Genomic DNA, 14,345 nt, shown 5'->3' on the forward strand with positions numbered 1-14,345 from the left:
GGGGTGGGGTGGGGTGGGGCAAGTGGAAATTGATAGATGGAGGGGGTGGGAGCAGGTCCTGACGGCATCATTTGAGCTGGGTGCAGCCATGCTTGAGGAGGGATCTACTCCTTAACTTTTCCACGCAAGAACCAGGACACCCGCCTTTTGTGTCTAAGGTAGTGTGACTGGGATTTCTGTCACTTGCAGTTTAGAGTCCCTGCTAGTACGCACATTAGGGGACTGTACCTCAAAGGCAGTAGCATTTTGCCAGCCTTGGCTGCCTCTCCTTTCACATGTCTCCCTGAGGGTGACTGTTTCTGCTGACCTGGCCCTGGGACTTGAAAGCAGTGACACTGGTTGCGGATGAGACCGCCGAGAGCATTAAAGGACCAGGGTCAACGTTTTTAACGGCCACCACGCGGTTTGTTTAATTGAATACTCTAGTTTGGTGTGTCCAGTGTAATACAGCAGGACCTTTACTCTCTAACTCGCTGTCGTTTTGTGGTATGACCCCAAAACTTGTGAATTTTGGGAAGCAGCCTTCATTTCCAACGAGCATTTTCTTTCTAGCGGAAGAAAAGAGGCCGAAAGTGAGGGGACAGAAGTTAAAAAGATCACATCTAGCCCTAATCAGTTTGGCTCAGTGGATAGAATGTCGGCCTGCGGACTGAAGGGTCCCAGGTTCGATTCCAGTCAAGGGCATGTACCTTGGTTGCAGGCACATCCCCAGTAGGAGGTGTGCAGGAGGCAGCCGATCGATGTTTCTCTCTCATCGATGTTTCTAACTCTCTATCCCTCTCCCTTCCTCTCGGTGAAAAATCAATAAAATAAAATTTAAAAATCCCATCCAGTCCCCTCTGGAACATCCTCAGGTTTAACTGCAGGGAGTGCCCTGGCTCTGCCCCAAGCCCCAGAGAGAGCCGAACTCGGCAGGAGGCCAGGTAGTGTCCGTCCCTGGGCGCCCCTCTCCTTTGTGGGGCTCCGTCCGCCAAAAGCAGCCGCGGAGGCCTCACCTCGGGGAAGAGACTAAGCCTCCAACCCGCACAGCAGCCCTCGGACTAGGGTGGCAACCCCAAGTCAGGATCAGGAACTCCCCCTCTGCCCTCAGGTGACTCTTTGCAAACCACAGGGCGTAGGCCACGCCCCTCAGGCCCTAAGTCCCGCCCCGAGGCCCGCCCCTCTCGCCATAGCTCCGCCTCCGCACTCCGGAGTCCGGTCTCTAACCCCACACACGCTCGGCCAGCCCCCTCGCCCGTGGCCCCGCCCCCGCACTCAGAGCCCCGCCTCTCTCACTCCCGGGCTGCGCCCCGGGGTTCCGCGCTCCCCGCCCCCGCCGCGCGCGCTGGCCCCGCCCCCACGTGCCCTGGGAGTCCCGGGGAGGAGTTGCCGCGCGCGGGGAGGCGTGGCCGTGGTGCCGGCGGAGGCGCGGGCGGCGGGGCCCGGACTTTGGCTTTGACAAGGGCGGCGAGCGGAACCGGGCGCTGGTGCGGGACGCTGGATGCGGTTCTGGCGGATCCTGCGGGCGAGTGGAGCGCAGGACTTTTTTCTGGGATCAACGCAACTGCGGTGACGCCGCCAGCCCGGGTGCAGCCGCGAGACGGTGCAGCCGCGGGCGGCGGGCGGCGGGCGGATTTCGCTGCCTTCGCTGCCTCCCCGCAGCCCTGCATCTCCGCCGGCCCTAGGAGAGCGACTCGGAGAGTTTCTCCCGCAGAAGGAGCCGGGGCGCACGGCCCGCGGCGGCGTGGGAGGGATCCCGTGGCCCGGCCCCGAGTCGCACCCGCGCGGACGCCAGGGCTGAGGCAGGGCCCCAGCGCGGTCCGGGGCTGGGCTCCGGCCGTGGAGCCGCAGGTGGAAGAAGGACGCCCCAGGGGAGCGCCGAGAGGTGGGGCGCGGGGTAGGCGGCGGGTCTGGTGGGAGCCGATGAGCACCCCCGCGCCGCACGCACTAGTGCGGACGGAATTCAGGCAGGAGCAGGAGGTGTGGGCGGGCGGGATAGGTCTCTTCCCAAGAGAAAAGACTGGTGGCGTTTTGGGGTCCCAATGTGATAAAACCGGACCTCTCCAGAGGCAAACCCACGGCGGCCAGCCTCCGTGCGGGTTCGGGGTCCAAGGGCAGCCGGCAGCTGGGGCTCCTGGTGAAGACCTTCAGCTCTGGGTAGGGGAGCGAGTGCGCAAGGATGAACCGGTTCCGTTGACTTGTGTTGATGCATTTGTCTCCAGGTGGCCACGGGGCAGCTGCTGTTGGACGCCCTTCTGTGCCTGCCAGGTCTACTGGGCTTCCTTCCCGGGCAGAGAGTCCCTCTGCGGCGGCGGGGCGGCCTCCCGGGGCCCCTGGGCCGGGCCGGTCATGGGCAGTACCCTGGGCTGCCACCGCTCCATTCCCCGGGACCCCTCGGACCTGTCCCACAGCCGCAAGTTCAGCGCAGCCTGCAACTTCAGCAACATCCTGGTGAACCAGGAGCGGCTGAACATCAACACAGCCACGGAGGAGGAGCTGATGACCCTGCCGGGGGTGACTAGGGCCGTGGCGCGCAGCATCGTGGAGTACCGCGAGTACATCGGCGGCTTCAAGAAGGTGGAGGACTTGGCCCTGGTCAGCGGCGTGGGCGCCACCAAGCTCGAGCAGGTCAAGTTCGAGATCTGCGTGAGCAGCAAGGGCAGCTCGGCGCAGCACTCTCCCAGCTCCACGCGGCGGGACCTGCTGGCCGAGCAGCAGCCTCACCACCTGGCCACGGCCATGCCCCTCACCCCGCGCGTCAACATCAACACGGCCACCCCGGCTCAGCTCCTGAGCGTCCGAGGCCTCACGGAGAAGATGGCCGCCAGCATCGTGGACTACCGCCGGGAGCACGGGCCCTTCCGCAGCGTGGAGGACCTGGTGAAGACGGACGGCATCAACGCCGCCTTCCTGGACAGGATCCGGCACCAGGTGTTCGCGGAGCGGTCCCGGCCCCCGTCCACCCACACCAACGGGGGCCTGACCTTCACCGCCAAGCCTCACCCCAGCCCCACCTCCCTGAGCCTGCAGAGTGAGGACCTGGACCTGCCGCCCGGCGGGCCCACTCAGATCATCTCCATGCGGCCTTCGGTGGAGGCCTTTGGAGGCACCAGGGGCGGCCGGCCTGTGCTGAGGCTGGCTACGTGGAACTTGCAGGGCTGTTCCCTGGAAAAGGCCGACAACCCCGGGGTGCGAGAGGTGGTGTGCATGACGCTCCTGGAGAACAGGTGAGGGCCAGAACCGCACAGGTGCTGGGGTGCGTGCAGAGTGGACTTTGGGGGAGGGGGGTAGGAAGAGGGCAAGGGTATTTCATCAGTGACCTCGAGGCCCCAGACAGTATTGTTACCTGCCGTTGAGGTCTCCTTCTGCTCCATAGTTTTCAGAATACAGCTGCCTGGGCTTGTGGCGGGTTTCATGAATGTGGTATAGCTGAGGTCAATTCGTAGTTTGTGGGTGAGTGGAGGTCGTATTGGTGTTACTGCTTTGGAGTTTGACTCAAGTCTTCGTGGGTGTATGCCCACCAGGCCCTCAGAGCCTGGGGACGACAGCTCAGTTTTGCATGTGAGAAAGAGCTAGTTGGATTTTTTTTGTGTGTGTGTGAGCGGGAAAGCCATTTGTTTCCCTAAATAGGCCTATTTGTGTGCACAAAATCAGCTTAAACACCAGGTATTTGCAAACACATGCGTGATGTATATTTACCAAAATGCCATGAATGAATCACTCTTCATTCTTTCTCCTTATTTAGCCTGAAGCTGGCTTTCAGGCCCACAGTGGCGGCCCCAAACGTCTGCAACCTCTTCTGTCCCATAGTCGGCAGAGGTCACACGGACGTGGGGTGAATAGTTGCCACATTTTCCCACTTGACCCGCAGGAGAGGCTGGGGGGCGGGCTCTTGTCACAGAGCTGGCGGTATTCCCAGCAGAGTTCTCTGTAGGAACTTCCGCTAAGCCCCCATAAAACGAAACAATATTATTGTAGCAGTAACTCCTGCTGTTAATAAAATAGTGAACTGTATAATGCAATCAGCTTTGGGAAGGAAAGAGATGTTTTTAGGGTCCCTTCCAGGTCAGGACTCCTCCGGAGGTGGTGGCTGCTGGTGGGGGCTCGCTGCTCTCCTTTGCGCCGGTTGTGGGCGAGGCTGGCCCAGGACCGTTTGGTGACACGAAGTGAGTTGGGGCTGGGGGATGGGGATCACAGCGCACGGTGACAGAGTGTCAGGATACACGGGTGAGGAGAAACCAGGTCACAGCGTCTCACTGGCCCCGTCCCAGGGGCCCTCTCGCCACTGAGGATGGAGGGACCGTGCGCCGGCTCAGAGGCCTGGACCCCGGAGCCCCGAGCCGTCTTCCTGCGCCGCCCTGTCCTTGGCTTTGCAGCACGACTCACTCCTTTGGCAAAATCATCTTGTGCACAGGTGAGAGCCGGACTCGGTCCCGGGAAATATTTATCCGGCGTGGCTTGCTGTCGTCATCCACAGCAGCACGGATGTGTGGACGGGGCGGGAGCGGCGGAGGGCAGGTGGCAGCTCAGTTCCCATCAAGAGTTTCCCGAAGGCTCATGTTGGGGGTGGGGGGGTGGGGGAATCAGGATCTGAAGTCGCCCCAGTGAGAATGACAGCCTGGCAGCTCTGGCTCGTTTACCATGACAGTGATTTTTCAACTGCACGGGCACGGACCAGCGCTGGCATCCGAGACCGAATCGAAACCCTGGTGTCTGTGTTTTCTCACGCACTCCGGCCGGTTCTGGCGCACACTCAAGGCTGAGCCCGTTGGACCGTGTGCCCCGGGGGTGTGCTCTGTATAGCGCCTTCCCCGGTGCTGGCTCTTCTGACAAGAGCTTTCTCGGTACTGGTTTTATGTGTTATTATCTGTGGTTGTTCTGATCATCCCTGTATTTATCCACCCATATGATGGCCTTTGGTCAGAATGTGAAGGCGCTTCTCAGGCTTCTAGAATAGATGAATGTCAGGGTGGAAAATGGGAGGGAGCGCAGGGGACAGCCAGCCGGCCTCAGGGGGCTCCTCCCCACAGCGCAGACCTGGGCGCCGGCGCGTGAAGAGGAGCGTCAGCAGCTCTTGTCCGCGTGGCCGTGGCCGCATCTCTCATTTCTCACACCTGCCACACCTGCTGTCCTGTGGGGACGTGGTTCCTTTTGTCTCTTCACAATGTGTTCAGTGTTCTGGGCTCGCCAAGCACCTTGTTAGGGTCTGGTAAACATGAGGCAATAGTGTTAGGGCCTGTGTGACTGTCCTAGGGCACCGAGAGGGCTGACGGACCGCCAGTCACCTGTCATCAGACCAGCAGTGCGCATTCTGCTAGAGCTGATTCACAAAAATCCCTCGCATTCCAGCGGATCCTCTTCTTAGTAAGAGGAAATAGGGTTAGTGTGAGCAAGGGTAGCTGCAGGTAGGTTCCCGGGCGGCGCTTTTTCTCAGACACGTGTACGTACAAGGGCCACCTGGCTTCTGGATCGACTCTCCTGGTTTCCTACAGCTTCCCCGTTCGCCCGACTTCCCCAGTAGTTCTGAGAAGAAGGCAAGGCTTGCTTTGATTAATGATCTCCATCTCTGGGTGAGGAAACTAAAAGCAAAGAAGTTCCGTGATGAGCTCATCAGTGACTCAGCTGGGCTCGGACCCAGACCTTCCGACGGTAGACCTGTGTTCTTCGCACGCATGCCATGTTTGGTAAGCAAGTCACCTTTATCCACCTCTTGCTCAGGCATCCTACACTCTGCCTATTCAAGGACATGTGCCAAATTGTGTGCCAGTCACATTTTCTTACATTAAGTCCATTGTAGATACATTTAACACAAACAAACAAAAAACACCCTGGCTTCACCGCTTCTGTGTTAAATTGGTGACATTCCTTAAGCTCTCCAGGTCTCAGTTTTCCCATCTGTTAAATGGAGTGCAAGAAAAAATGAGGCACTTCTTCTGCAAAGGAAATAGCTAGCCCCTTCTTGTCCTTTCTGAGGGTTCGCTTTAGGAGGCCTTTTCTTAGATTAAAGGCACCCGGGTGGGACTCCACAGGTAGAGCCTTCCTTGCCCTGAGGTGTTGCCCCAGCGGAGAGGGGGCGGGGGGAGGGGGCGGGGAGCTCCAGGAAACCATGCTTTGCCTGCAAAGGCTGAGGCAGGACAGCAGAGAACTAGAGACTCACAGTCACCAGGAGCCTCCAGGGACACGCGACGCAGAACTGACAGGTTTCCTCAGATTCCGCTGCCAGGTCTGTCTTAGGCAATGCTTTTCCTCGCTCAGTTTTTATGGAGCAAGACTGACAGAGGAGTGCTTCTGCCAAATATCCTTGCAGAAATTTGGTGACAGCCAACATATGGAATGAAGATTGTTCAGTTGGGTTTTTTTTTTTTTTTTTCCTGAGGAGGAGTTCTTGTTTGAAAGAATGAGCCCCGGGAAACGGACAGATAATCTCCAAAAAACATTTAAAGAGGTTTAATGTTCCACTTACCCAGACCCCCCCATGGCCTCCCTCAGAAGGAGCCGTGTCGAAGTCCTGAGCTTGACAATGGTCTAAACGTGTGTTCTTGCCACATGTCTGTCTGTGGTATCAAAGGACAAAGGGAATGTGTGCCTGGCGATGCGTCCCAATTGCTAAACAAGGTTTTCGTTTATCCGACTTGATCGCTAGGATCACTATAGACACAACTCATCTTGTCATTTGATTCATTCATTGAAAAACTGTGTATTGAATGGCTGCCGTGGACGTGCGCTCGCTAAACTCCAGAGTCAGCGTGGCCCTGCACTTGCCAGAGTGAAGTGCATGCGAATCAGCTGGCACGGCCCAGCCTCAGAACCGTCCGGGAAACCCAGATGTATTTATTTATTTATTTATTTATTTATTTATTTATTTATTTATTTATTCATTCATTCATTTATTTTTAGAAAGCCACTGACTGTGACTGATATCTGGCTGGATTTTCCCCATATGAATATGGGGTTCCTTCATCCTAGGCCAGTGGTCAGCAAACGCATTAGTCAACAGAGCCAAATATCAACAGTACGATGATTGAAATTTCTTTTGAGAGCCAAATTTTTTAAACTTAAACTATATAGGTAGGTACATTGTTATTAACTTAATTAGGGTACTCCTAAGGCTTAGGAAGAGCCACACTCAAGGGGCCAAAGAGCCGCATGTGGCCTGCGAGCCGCAGTTTGCCGACCACGGTCCTAGGCGAATGGAGTGTGGGTAGATGTAGCCAGACATGGCAGCTGTGACATTTGTTCTGATAGCTGTGGACACGGAGGCTCAGACTGGTAGCAGCCCTGTGGCCTTCTGAGATAGAGATGTGGGAGTCAGGGTTTGAAGCCAGGCCGCTGTCTGATTGCAGAGCCAGGGAGCAGAGCTGTCTTTTCCCAAACTCCCTGTCCTTGGACTGACCCCTGGCCCACCTGCTGCTTCCTCCCTGTGCTGGGTCTCTGGCTGGACAGGCCTCACCTAGGCTCCTGGGCCCGCGGCAAGGCCCCGGAGGCCTCTGCTCTCTTCCTGTTTTTGTTCTGAAGGACCAGGCTGATGGCCAGAGGTAGAGCCATGCTGAGGGCTCAGGGTCCCTCCACCCGGCCCCTGAAATGTGAGGCTGTGACCTTGCTCGCCTCCAGGGTGGAGCTCTGGTTTTCTGAGCCAAGGAGCGCTGGGTCATTTCCAGAGAGAAAGGTGGTCAGGACTGAGACCTCCTGGCTGGGGCAGCAGGAGGAGGGGGTGTGGACGGAGAGAAGTCCTGGTGTGGGCATGACGTGGGGGTTGTTTCACTCGGGGGAAGGATGCTCCTTTTGTCTCTCAAGAGAGCTGGGCCCACTTGGGAGCTGGTTTGGGAGGTCTGATAGCACAGATGGTCCCGGGGATGTTCGTTGCTTTATTATTTACTCATTCATTCAACCGATGGTTTGGAGCTCTCACCAGGTGCCAGGTGCTGTGTCCAGCTCTGGTAATAAAGCAGAGAACAGGCCACAGTCCCTGCCCTCAGGGGACTTCCATGTTAGGCGGAGAGATAAACACGTCAGCATGTGGATATACAATTACAGACAGTGGCTGATGCTGAGGAGGATGGAGGGGAGGTGAAAAGAAGCCTGGAGGTCGATGGGGTCAGGGAGGCCCCAGCTAAAGGCTGATGGAGGAGCAGGGCCAGGCATGGAAACAGTGGGGGAAAGGGTGCCCCACTAGAGGAACCAGCAAGGGCCAAGGCCCTGGGTCTGTTCCGGACAGAAAGCCAGAGGTCGGGAGTGGCAGGTGGCCATGGTTGCAGGGAGAGGCAGGGCCAGTGGGTGGGGCCTCCAGGGCTCTCTGTTAACCACACATGGAAGCCACAGAGGATTAGCAGCAGAGGTGGATGAATTACCTGTTACCAGGTGGCTCTGGCTGCTGGGGCCCTGGGCGTGGGTCCTGGGAGTTGGTAGAGAGGCTGTTGCAGAGGAAAGGCTGAAGGCGATAGTGGCCGGGAGCTGGGGAAGTGGGTGGAGAAGAGAGGATCTTTCAGAGGTGAAAACTGCCAGGACGTGCCCATGTTTTGGACATGGCGGGGATTAACTGCTGGATTTCTAGGAGACAGGCTCAGAGGCGGTTAAGAATTCCCGGGGCGACTAGCGTGCCTCTGTGCTGTGTGGACACGATGCAGCTTGCCGACCTCACCCCTCCGCTCTGCTGTTGTCTAGCTCGGGACAGGCGTGGATCCTGGGCCATTGGGGGTGGAGGAAGAGCTACGCTCTCTGCAGGCTGGCGTCTGACTTTCTCTTTGGCATCAGTTCCCTAGAGAACAGGGCATATTTGGGAGGGGGCAGGACCTTAGTGACTATTTACATATATTTACATATATTTAATTCAGCGTTGGTTGAGCACCTACGCTGTGCCCACTGCCTGGTGAGGTCAGGGACACAGGGAGAAGGTACAGCTGAAGCACAGAGACCTGCTACCTGCCTGCCAGGTTCTGGAAGTGTGTGACCTCAGTGTCGGGAAGGTGAGGGACAGGACCAACTCAGGTGGCTGGGAGCGAGTTGGTCTGGAGGGGAGCCTGGTGGCCATCGGTGTGACAGCCACCCCCTGCCTCGCACAGCTGAGGAGTAGGACGCTGCAGTCAGTTCCCAGCACTGGGGGCCAGTGTGCCCACCGCCCAGGCTTATAGTGTGGGATGTTCCGACAGGGACCTGCAGGCTCCCACGCTCGGTGCCTCCCAGTAGAGAACAGCAGCGAGGTGTGTGCTATTCTTAATTCTAAATTGCCCCGCCTTACCGGAGATTTTATCCTAGATAGAATTCCTTAATAACGAACTCCGCCAGCACCAAGTCAAAGGATGCATTTCGCTAAAATGTTGTGTGCTCATCACTGACACGTGGTCTGTGAGGAGGCATGGACGGCTGACTGGAAATTCCCCACCAGTGACTTCTGGCGCCCAAACACCCAGGAGGGGCCACAGGGGTGCCTGGCCCCGCCTGCAGCTGCCAGCCCTCAGCAAAGATTTAGGGATCTCAGAAGCATCCTGACCCTGTGCCTCGTACACGGGCCTGGTCCCAACAACAGGTTTTAGTGTCATGGTTTGATTGACAGCTGTCAAACAGCTGGATTCCAGCAGCTGGGAACCCTGGGGCTCAGAGCAGGCATTTCCTTAGAAAGGAAAGCCCCGAATCCTCCGACGAAGCTCCTGATGAAGAAGCCCTGGGTTTTCTTCCCTGCGTACAGCTCCCGCACCCTGTTGCTTTGTTGTTTGCTTCCCACGAGCCCCTGTTTCCTGCGGATTCTATTTTGGTTCAGCCGTTACCTGATTAAGCTGTTCAGGGAGGCCTTCAATTGTTTTTCTCTCGAGGCCGCTGTCAACTCCAGAAATGCCGTGCTCTGCCCGGAGAATGTTGTTCCCCGTGTACACACTTAGGGTTGCGTGCGCTCGGGGTGTGGCTGTATCGCCTCTGGGGACCTGGATCCTGTTTGCTCACAAAAGCCGGAGGGTGAAATTGGGACTTTGTCTTCCTTGCCTTGGGCCGACAGGGAGGTCTTGGGTGATGGTGCTTTTACAAATACTGAGCCAGTCTTCTACTAAAACAAAACAAAACAAAAAGCAAACACCCAGAACTCCAGAATGCATTTTCTTTCTTTCCGCTTCCTTAGAATGTGATTTCAGGAAGCGCATCCAGTCTGCGCGCGGTGCTTTTGCGTCTCCCTTTTCTAAAATGGGGGCGAGTATACGTTTTGGGGGCCTCCGCGTGCAGATGATCGCCGCTGGGCCTCGGACCCTGTGGTGGGCGCTGGGCTTCCTCGCTTCGAGGGGAGGGGCCTCTGCAGCTTCAGGTCACTGTGTCGCTTTCTTGGTCCTTTTCAAAGGCGTCCCCAGTCATTTTTAATGGGAGGCATTGTATTTTCAGCGTCTAGTGGTTGTAGCTGTGCTGAGAACAAGAGCAGTCGTTAACACTGATAATGACCGTGGCTGAGGCCCAGAGCTCAGCAAGCAGGCTTACGGGTGGGGAGCGTTACTCGCCCTTTTACAGGTGCTGCCCCGGGGACAGATCCGGGCCCAGCGGCGGGGGTAAACTTCCCCAGGTCACACAGCCGTGAGTGCTCGACTGATCGCCCAGGCTCCCTGCGCTCACTACTCTCTCCACCTGTTTGTGTTTTATTCACACCCCAGCCTGCATGTTAGGCTAGCTTTCTCTCCACAGCTTGTTTTGCGTTCCCTAAGTCATGACTTTTCATAGGCATGCTGGTATGTCACAATGTGTGTGTGTGTGTGTGTGTGTGTTCTCATATTTGTCTCTTCAAAGTGGAGCAAGGATGTTTGCTGAGTGCAGTCATATTTTTATGACTATTCATTCTTTTACGACCCTCTTGCCCACAGCTATTTTGATAGCAGTTTCTGTAAACAACTTGCTTTTATAGGAGCTGCCAATTTTCATAGAAACAGCTTCTCCTGCTCACTCCTGGTTCTTCAGTTGAGGGCCTGTTTAGGAGACCAAAGTCATATGTACGTCTGGCATGAACAGGTCGGGCCACCGACGCAGGCGACCTGGCAAGCACATGGTGGGGGCCCCTGGAGGGTGGCAGTGCACCGCTGTCCGGCTGGGGGTGCTCGTGACCAGGGATTCCACCCCCCAGCAGGCTTTACGGAGACATGGGGGGCAGTCTGGTGGGCCCCTTGAGCAGAGGTTGGTTAGGAGAACATCTATCATGTTTGTAAATGAGCACATGGGCCTAAGTTATAGTGTTGATTCGTCTGGAGACAGCATTGCCGTCTGTGTGTATCGCACACCCGCAGTGACTGGAGGTGGTTACTGACCCACTGTTTTCTCCAGAAAATCGACTCAGAAATGGAACCATGTTGCGATAAGGCTAAGAGTTCATTGTCCCAATTACCCCTCCAGAAATTTCTTGCAAATGTTAGCGGTAGAGGAGGTGAAGGAGCAATGTTTGTTGCTTGTTCTGAGACCTGTGCTGGTCAGCGTTTCCTTCAGTGGCAGATGGAGAGCTTGCAGACTCCTGAACTGCAAGCTGGGGGAGGTGGGCAGGTGCACTGGCCTGGGTGGCCAATTAAAACCGTTCCAAGTCTGTGACTCTGCACCGTCTTTTTGAACTGTTCTGAGTTTGATTTTCAGGTTTGGATTTTGTTCATGTGAACTACATGGCCACACGTGTGAGATGTGCAGGAGACTGCTGTGTAGCTGTACCTATAAACTAAACTCAGTTAAGTTCAGGCAAGCCCTAGCTGGTTTGGCACAGTGGTTAGAGCATTGGCCTGTGGACTGAAGGGTTCTGGGTTCGATTCCAGTCAAGAGCATGTACCTCAGTTGCACGCTCCTTCCCGGCCTGGTCAGGGCTCGCGCAGGAGGCAACCAATTGATGTGTTTCTCTCACATTGATATGTTTGTCTCTGTTTTTCCCTTTCTTTTCACTCTCTAAAAATCAATGGAAAAATATCCTCAGGTGAGGGTTAAAAAAGAAAAAAATCCAGGCAAGACTGTTAGGAGTTGATGTTAACCTCAAATGAGGTTCGTTTTGATGCCTCCAACATTGATAATTATGTGAGTCGTTAGATATTGATCAACTTAGAACTAAAAGGTGCTTCTGCTTTTTTAAGCGTTGGGGTAAAGTTAATTGACGGGCATCGGAGATGATCTGATGGTGCTCACTGCGTTACCATTAGCAACCATTCGTGTGACCCTTGCAGTTAAGGAATGTCTCCTCATTGGTGGACAAAGCCAGGAGTAGCCATAAACGGGATGGTGAGTGAGAGCTCAGACCGCAGACACCCACGACCCCTGGTTTCAAATACAGTATTTGTGTTTGTCGAAATAGCTCTGGTATTTTTATTGATTGATGTGTTAGTAAAGGCTGGGTATTTAAATGTATACATTTCTTCTAAATCATAAAGGTCCCTTCCAACCCCGAAGCTTGTTCCACAGAGAGGGGAAATGACCACTATTTCCACCAAAAAGCCTTCGTTCTGCGAAGGGAAAGTGCTTGTTCCTAGAGGTAGGAGGTGTGTTAGTTTCCTAGGTGGCCATAGCCAAGTACCATAGCCTGGGTGGCTTACACCACAGAAATTTACTTCTCACGGCCTGGAGGCTGGAAGTCCAAGATCAAGGTGTCTGCAGAGCGGGTGCCTTCTGAGGCCTCTCTCCCTGGCTTGTCGATGGCCGCCTTCTCCCTGTTTTCCCATATGTCCCTCTGCCCCTCTGTCCTAATCTCTTCTTTTTTAAAAAATATATTTTATTAATTTTTTACAGAGAGGAAGGGATAGAGAGTTAGAAACATCGATGAGAGAGAAACATCGATCAGCTGCCTCCTGCACACCTCCTACTGGTGATGTGCCCGCAACCAAGGTACATGCCCTCGACCAGAATTGAACCTGGGACCTTTCAGTCCGCAGGCTGACGCTCTATCCACTGAGCCAAACCGATTAGGGCCTAATCTCTTCTTCTTATAAGGACACCAGCCATCGTGGACTGGGGCTACTCTCATGGCCTCCTTTTACCTTAATTACCCCTTTAAAGATGTTGTTTCAGCCCTAGCCGGTTTGGCTCAGTGGATAGAACGTCAGCCTGTGGACTGAAGGTTCCTGGTTCGATTCCGGTCAAGGGCACATGCCTGGGTTGCAGGCTCGATCCCCAGTAGGGGGTGTGCAGGAGGCAGCCAATTTATAATTCCCTCTCATCTTTAATCCCTCTCTCTCTCTCTCTCTCTCTCTCTCTCTCTCTCTCTCTCTTCTTCTCTGAAATCAAATGTATTTAAAAATAAATAAATAAAGATGCTGTTTCAAATACAGTCACATCCGGAGGGACTGGGGGTTAAGACCTCAACATATGAATTGGGGGTGAGGGTAGGAGTCACGATTCAACCCATAACCAGATGGTGTAAGAGAAACTGCCCTGGGACTTCCTTTGTGGCCGTGTGTGAAGCACCTACTCCTTCAGGTGTTTCCTGGAGAGACGATGATGCTTCACAGTGTAAATGCTAGAGAAACCCATGTCCGAGCTGGGGAGTGACAGTCTGCAGGCAAGAGGCATGGCTTTATGCGGGCCCCATCGAGTGTGGACTGGCTCTTAGGAGCTGGTTTTGCTTCCCTTGAACTTCTCTCCTGCCAACGTGCCAGCCCTTGGTGTTCTCCTGAAACCTCCGACCCGCCCCCACCAGGCAGCAGCTCCGCCCTGCCAAGCACCGCGCGTGCCCTTGGCCCCAGTAATGGTGACACATGATGTTTGTCTGCCCTTTAGAGTTCAGTGCCCTTTAGAGTTGCTGAGGAAGGTGAAGCTCAGAGGGACCCCTCAGAACTCACTCTGGCTCGGCTCCCCGGCTTCTTTGTGGGGCGCCCCAGCAGCCGTTCTGCAGTACCGGCCCGTGCGATGAGTCTGTACCCCTAGAGCCTAGACTACACTGATTAGCTATTTCCTTTGCCCCAAGTGCCGTGGCTAAGATTTTTATATTCATTAACTAACTTAATCTTCACCCCATCCCAGTGCGGCAGCTAAAATATCCCCACCTTACACATATTCATTCCTGCCCTCAAAAGGTGAGGAATAACATGGTAAAGGACACAGACGAGAAGCCCGACTGCTGTGGCTCAATGGTTGAGCGTTGACCTATGAACCAGGAGGCCATGGTTCTATCCTGGTCAGGGTGCATGCCTGGGTTGTGGGCTCGGTCCCCAGTCGGGGGTGTGCAGGACGCGGCCGATCAAGAATTCTCTCTCATTGTTGATGTTTCTCTCTCTCTCCCCCTCTCCCCTTTTCTCTGAAATCAATAAAAATATATTTAAAAAAAGAAAAAAAGAATGTGTAGTAAACTTGTCAGAAGTCCCAGCGTTGGCGAGTAGGGAACAGAGTCAGTGCCAGGCAGAATTACTCAGAGCCCAGACTCTCAGTTCAGAGGCAGCCCGTCC

The 14,345-nt window shown here is 55.1% G+C and overlaps 1 protein-coding gene across 4 annotated transcripts in view; it reads left to right on the forward strand.

Moving 5' to 3' along the window:
• The window catches only part of EEPD1 (endonuclease/exonuclease/phosphatase family domain containing 1), an 83,458-nt gene that overhangs the window by 13,421 nt on the left and 55,692 nt on the right, over positions 1–14,345 (forward strand). Inside the window, exons 1-2 of one of the 4 annotated variants that reach the window (XM_059655852.1) lie at positions 1,397–1,876; positions 2,202–3,206. In XM_059655852.1, the coding sequence (XP_059511835.1) occupies positions 2,329–3,206 (878 nt within the window). In that variant the 5' untranslated portion in view covers positions 1,397–1,876; positions 2,202–2,328. Of the gene's footprint in view, positions 1–1,396; positions 1,877–2,201; positions 3,207–14,345 lie in introns of those variants that run through there. The other 3 variants (XM_059655851.1, XM_059655853.1, XM_059655856.1) reach the window with 3 other exon arrangements.

This window comes from Myotis daubentonii, chromosome 10 (assembly GCF_963259705.1).
Source record: "Myotis daubentonii chromosome 10, mMyoDau2.1, whole genome shotgun sequence".
NCBI classification, from domain to species: Eukaryota; Metazoa; Chordata; class Mammalia; order Chiroptera; family Vespertilionidae; genus Myotis; species Myotis daubentonii.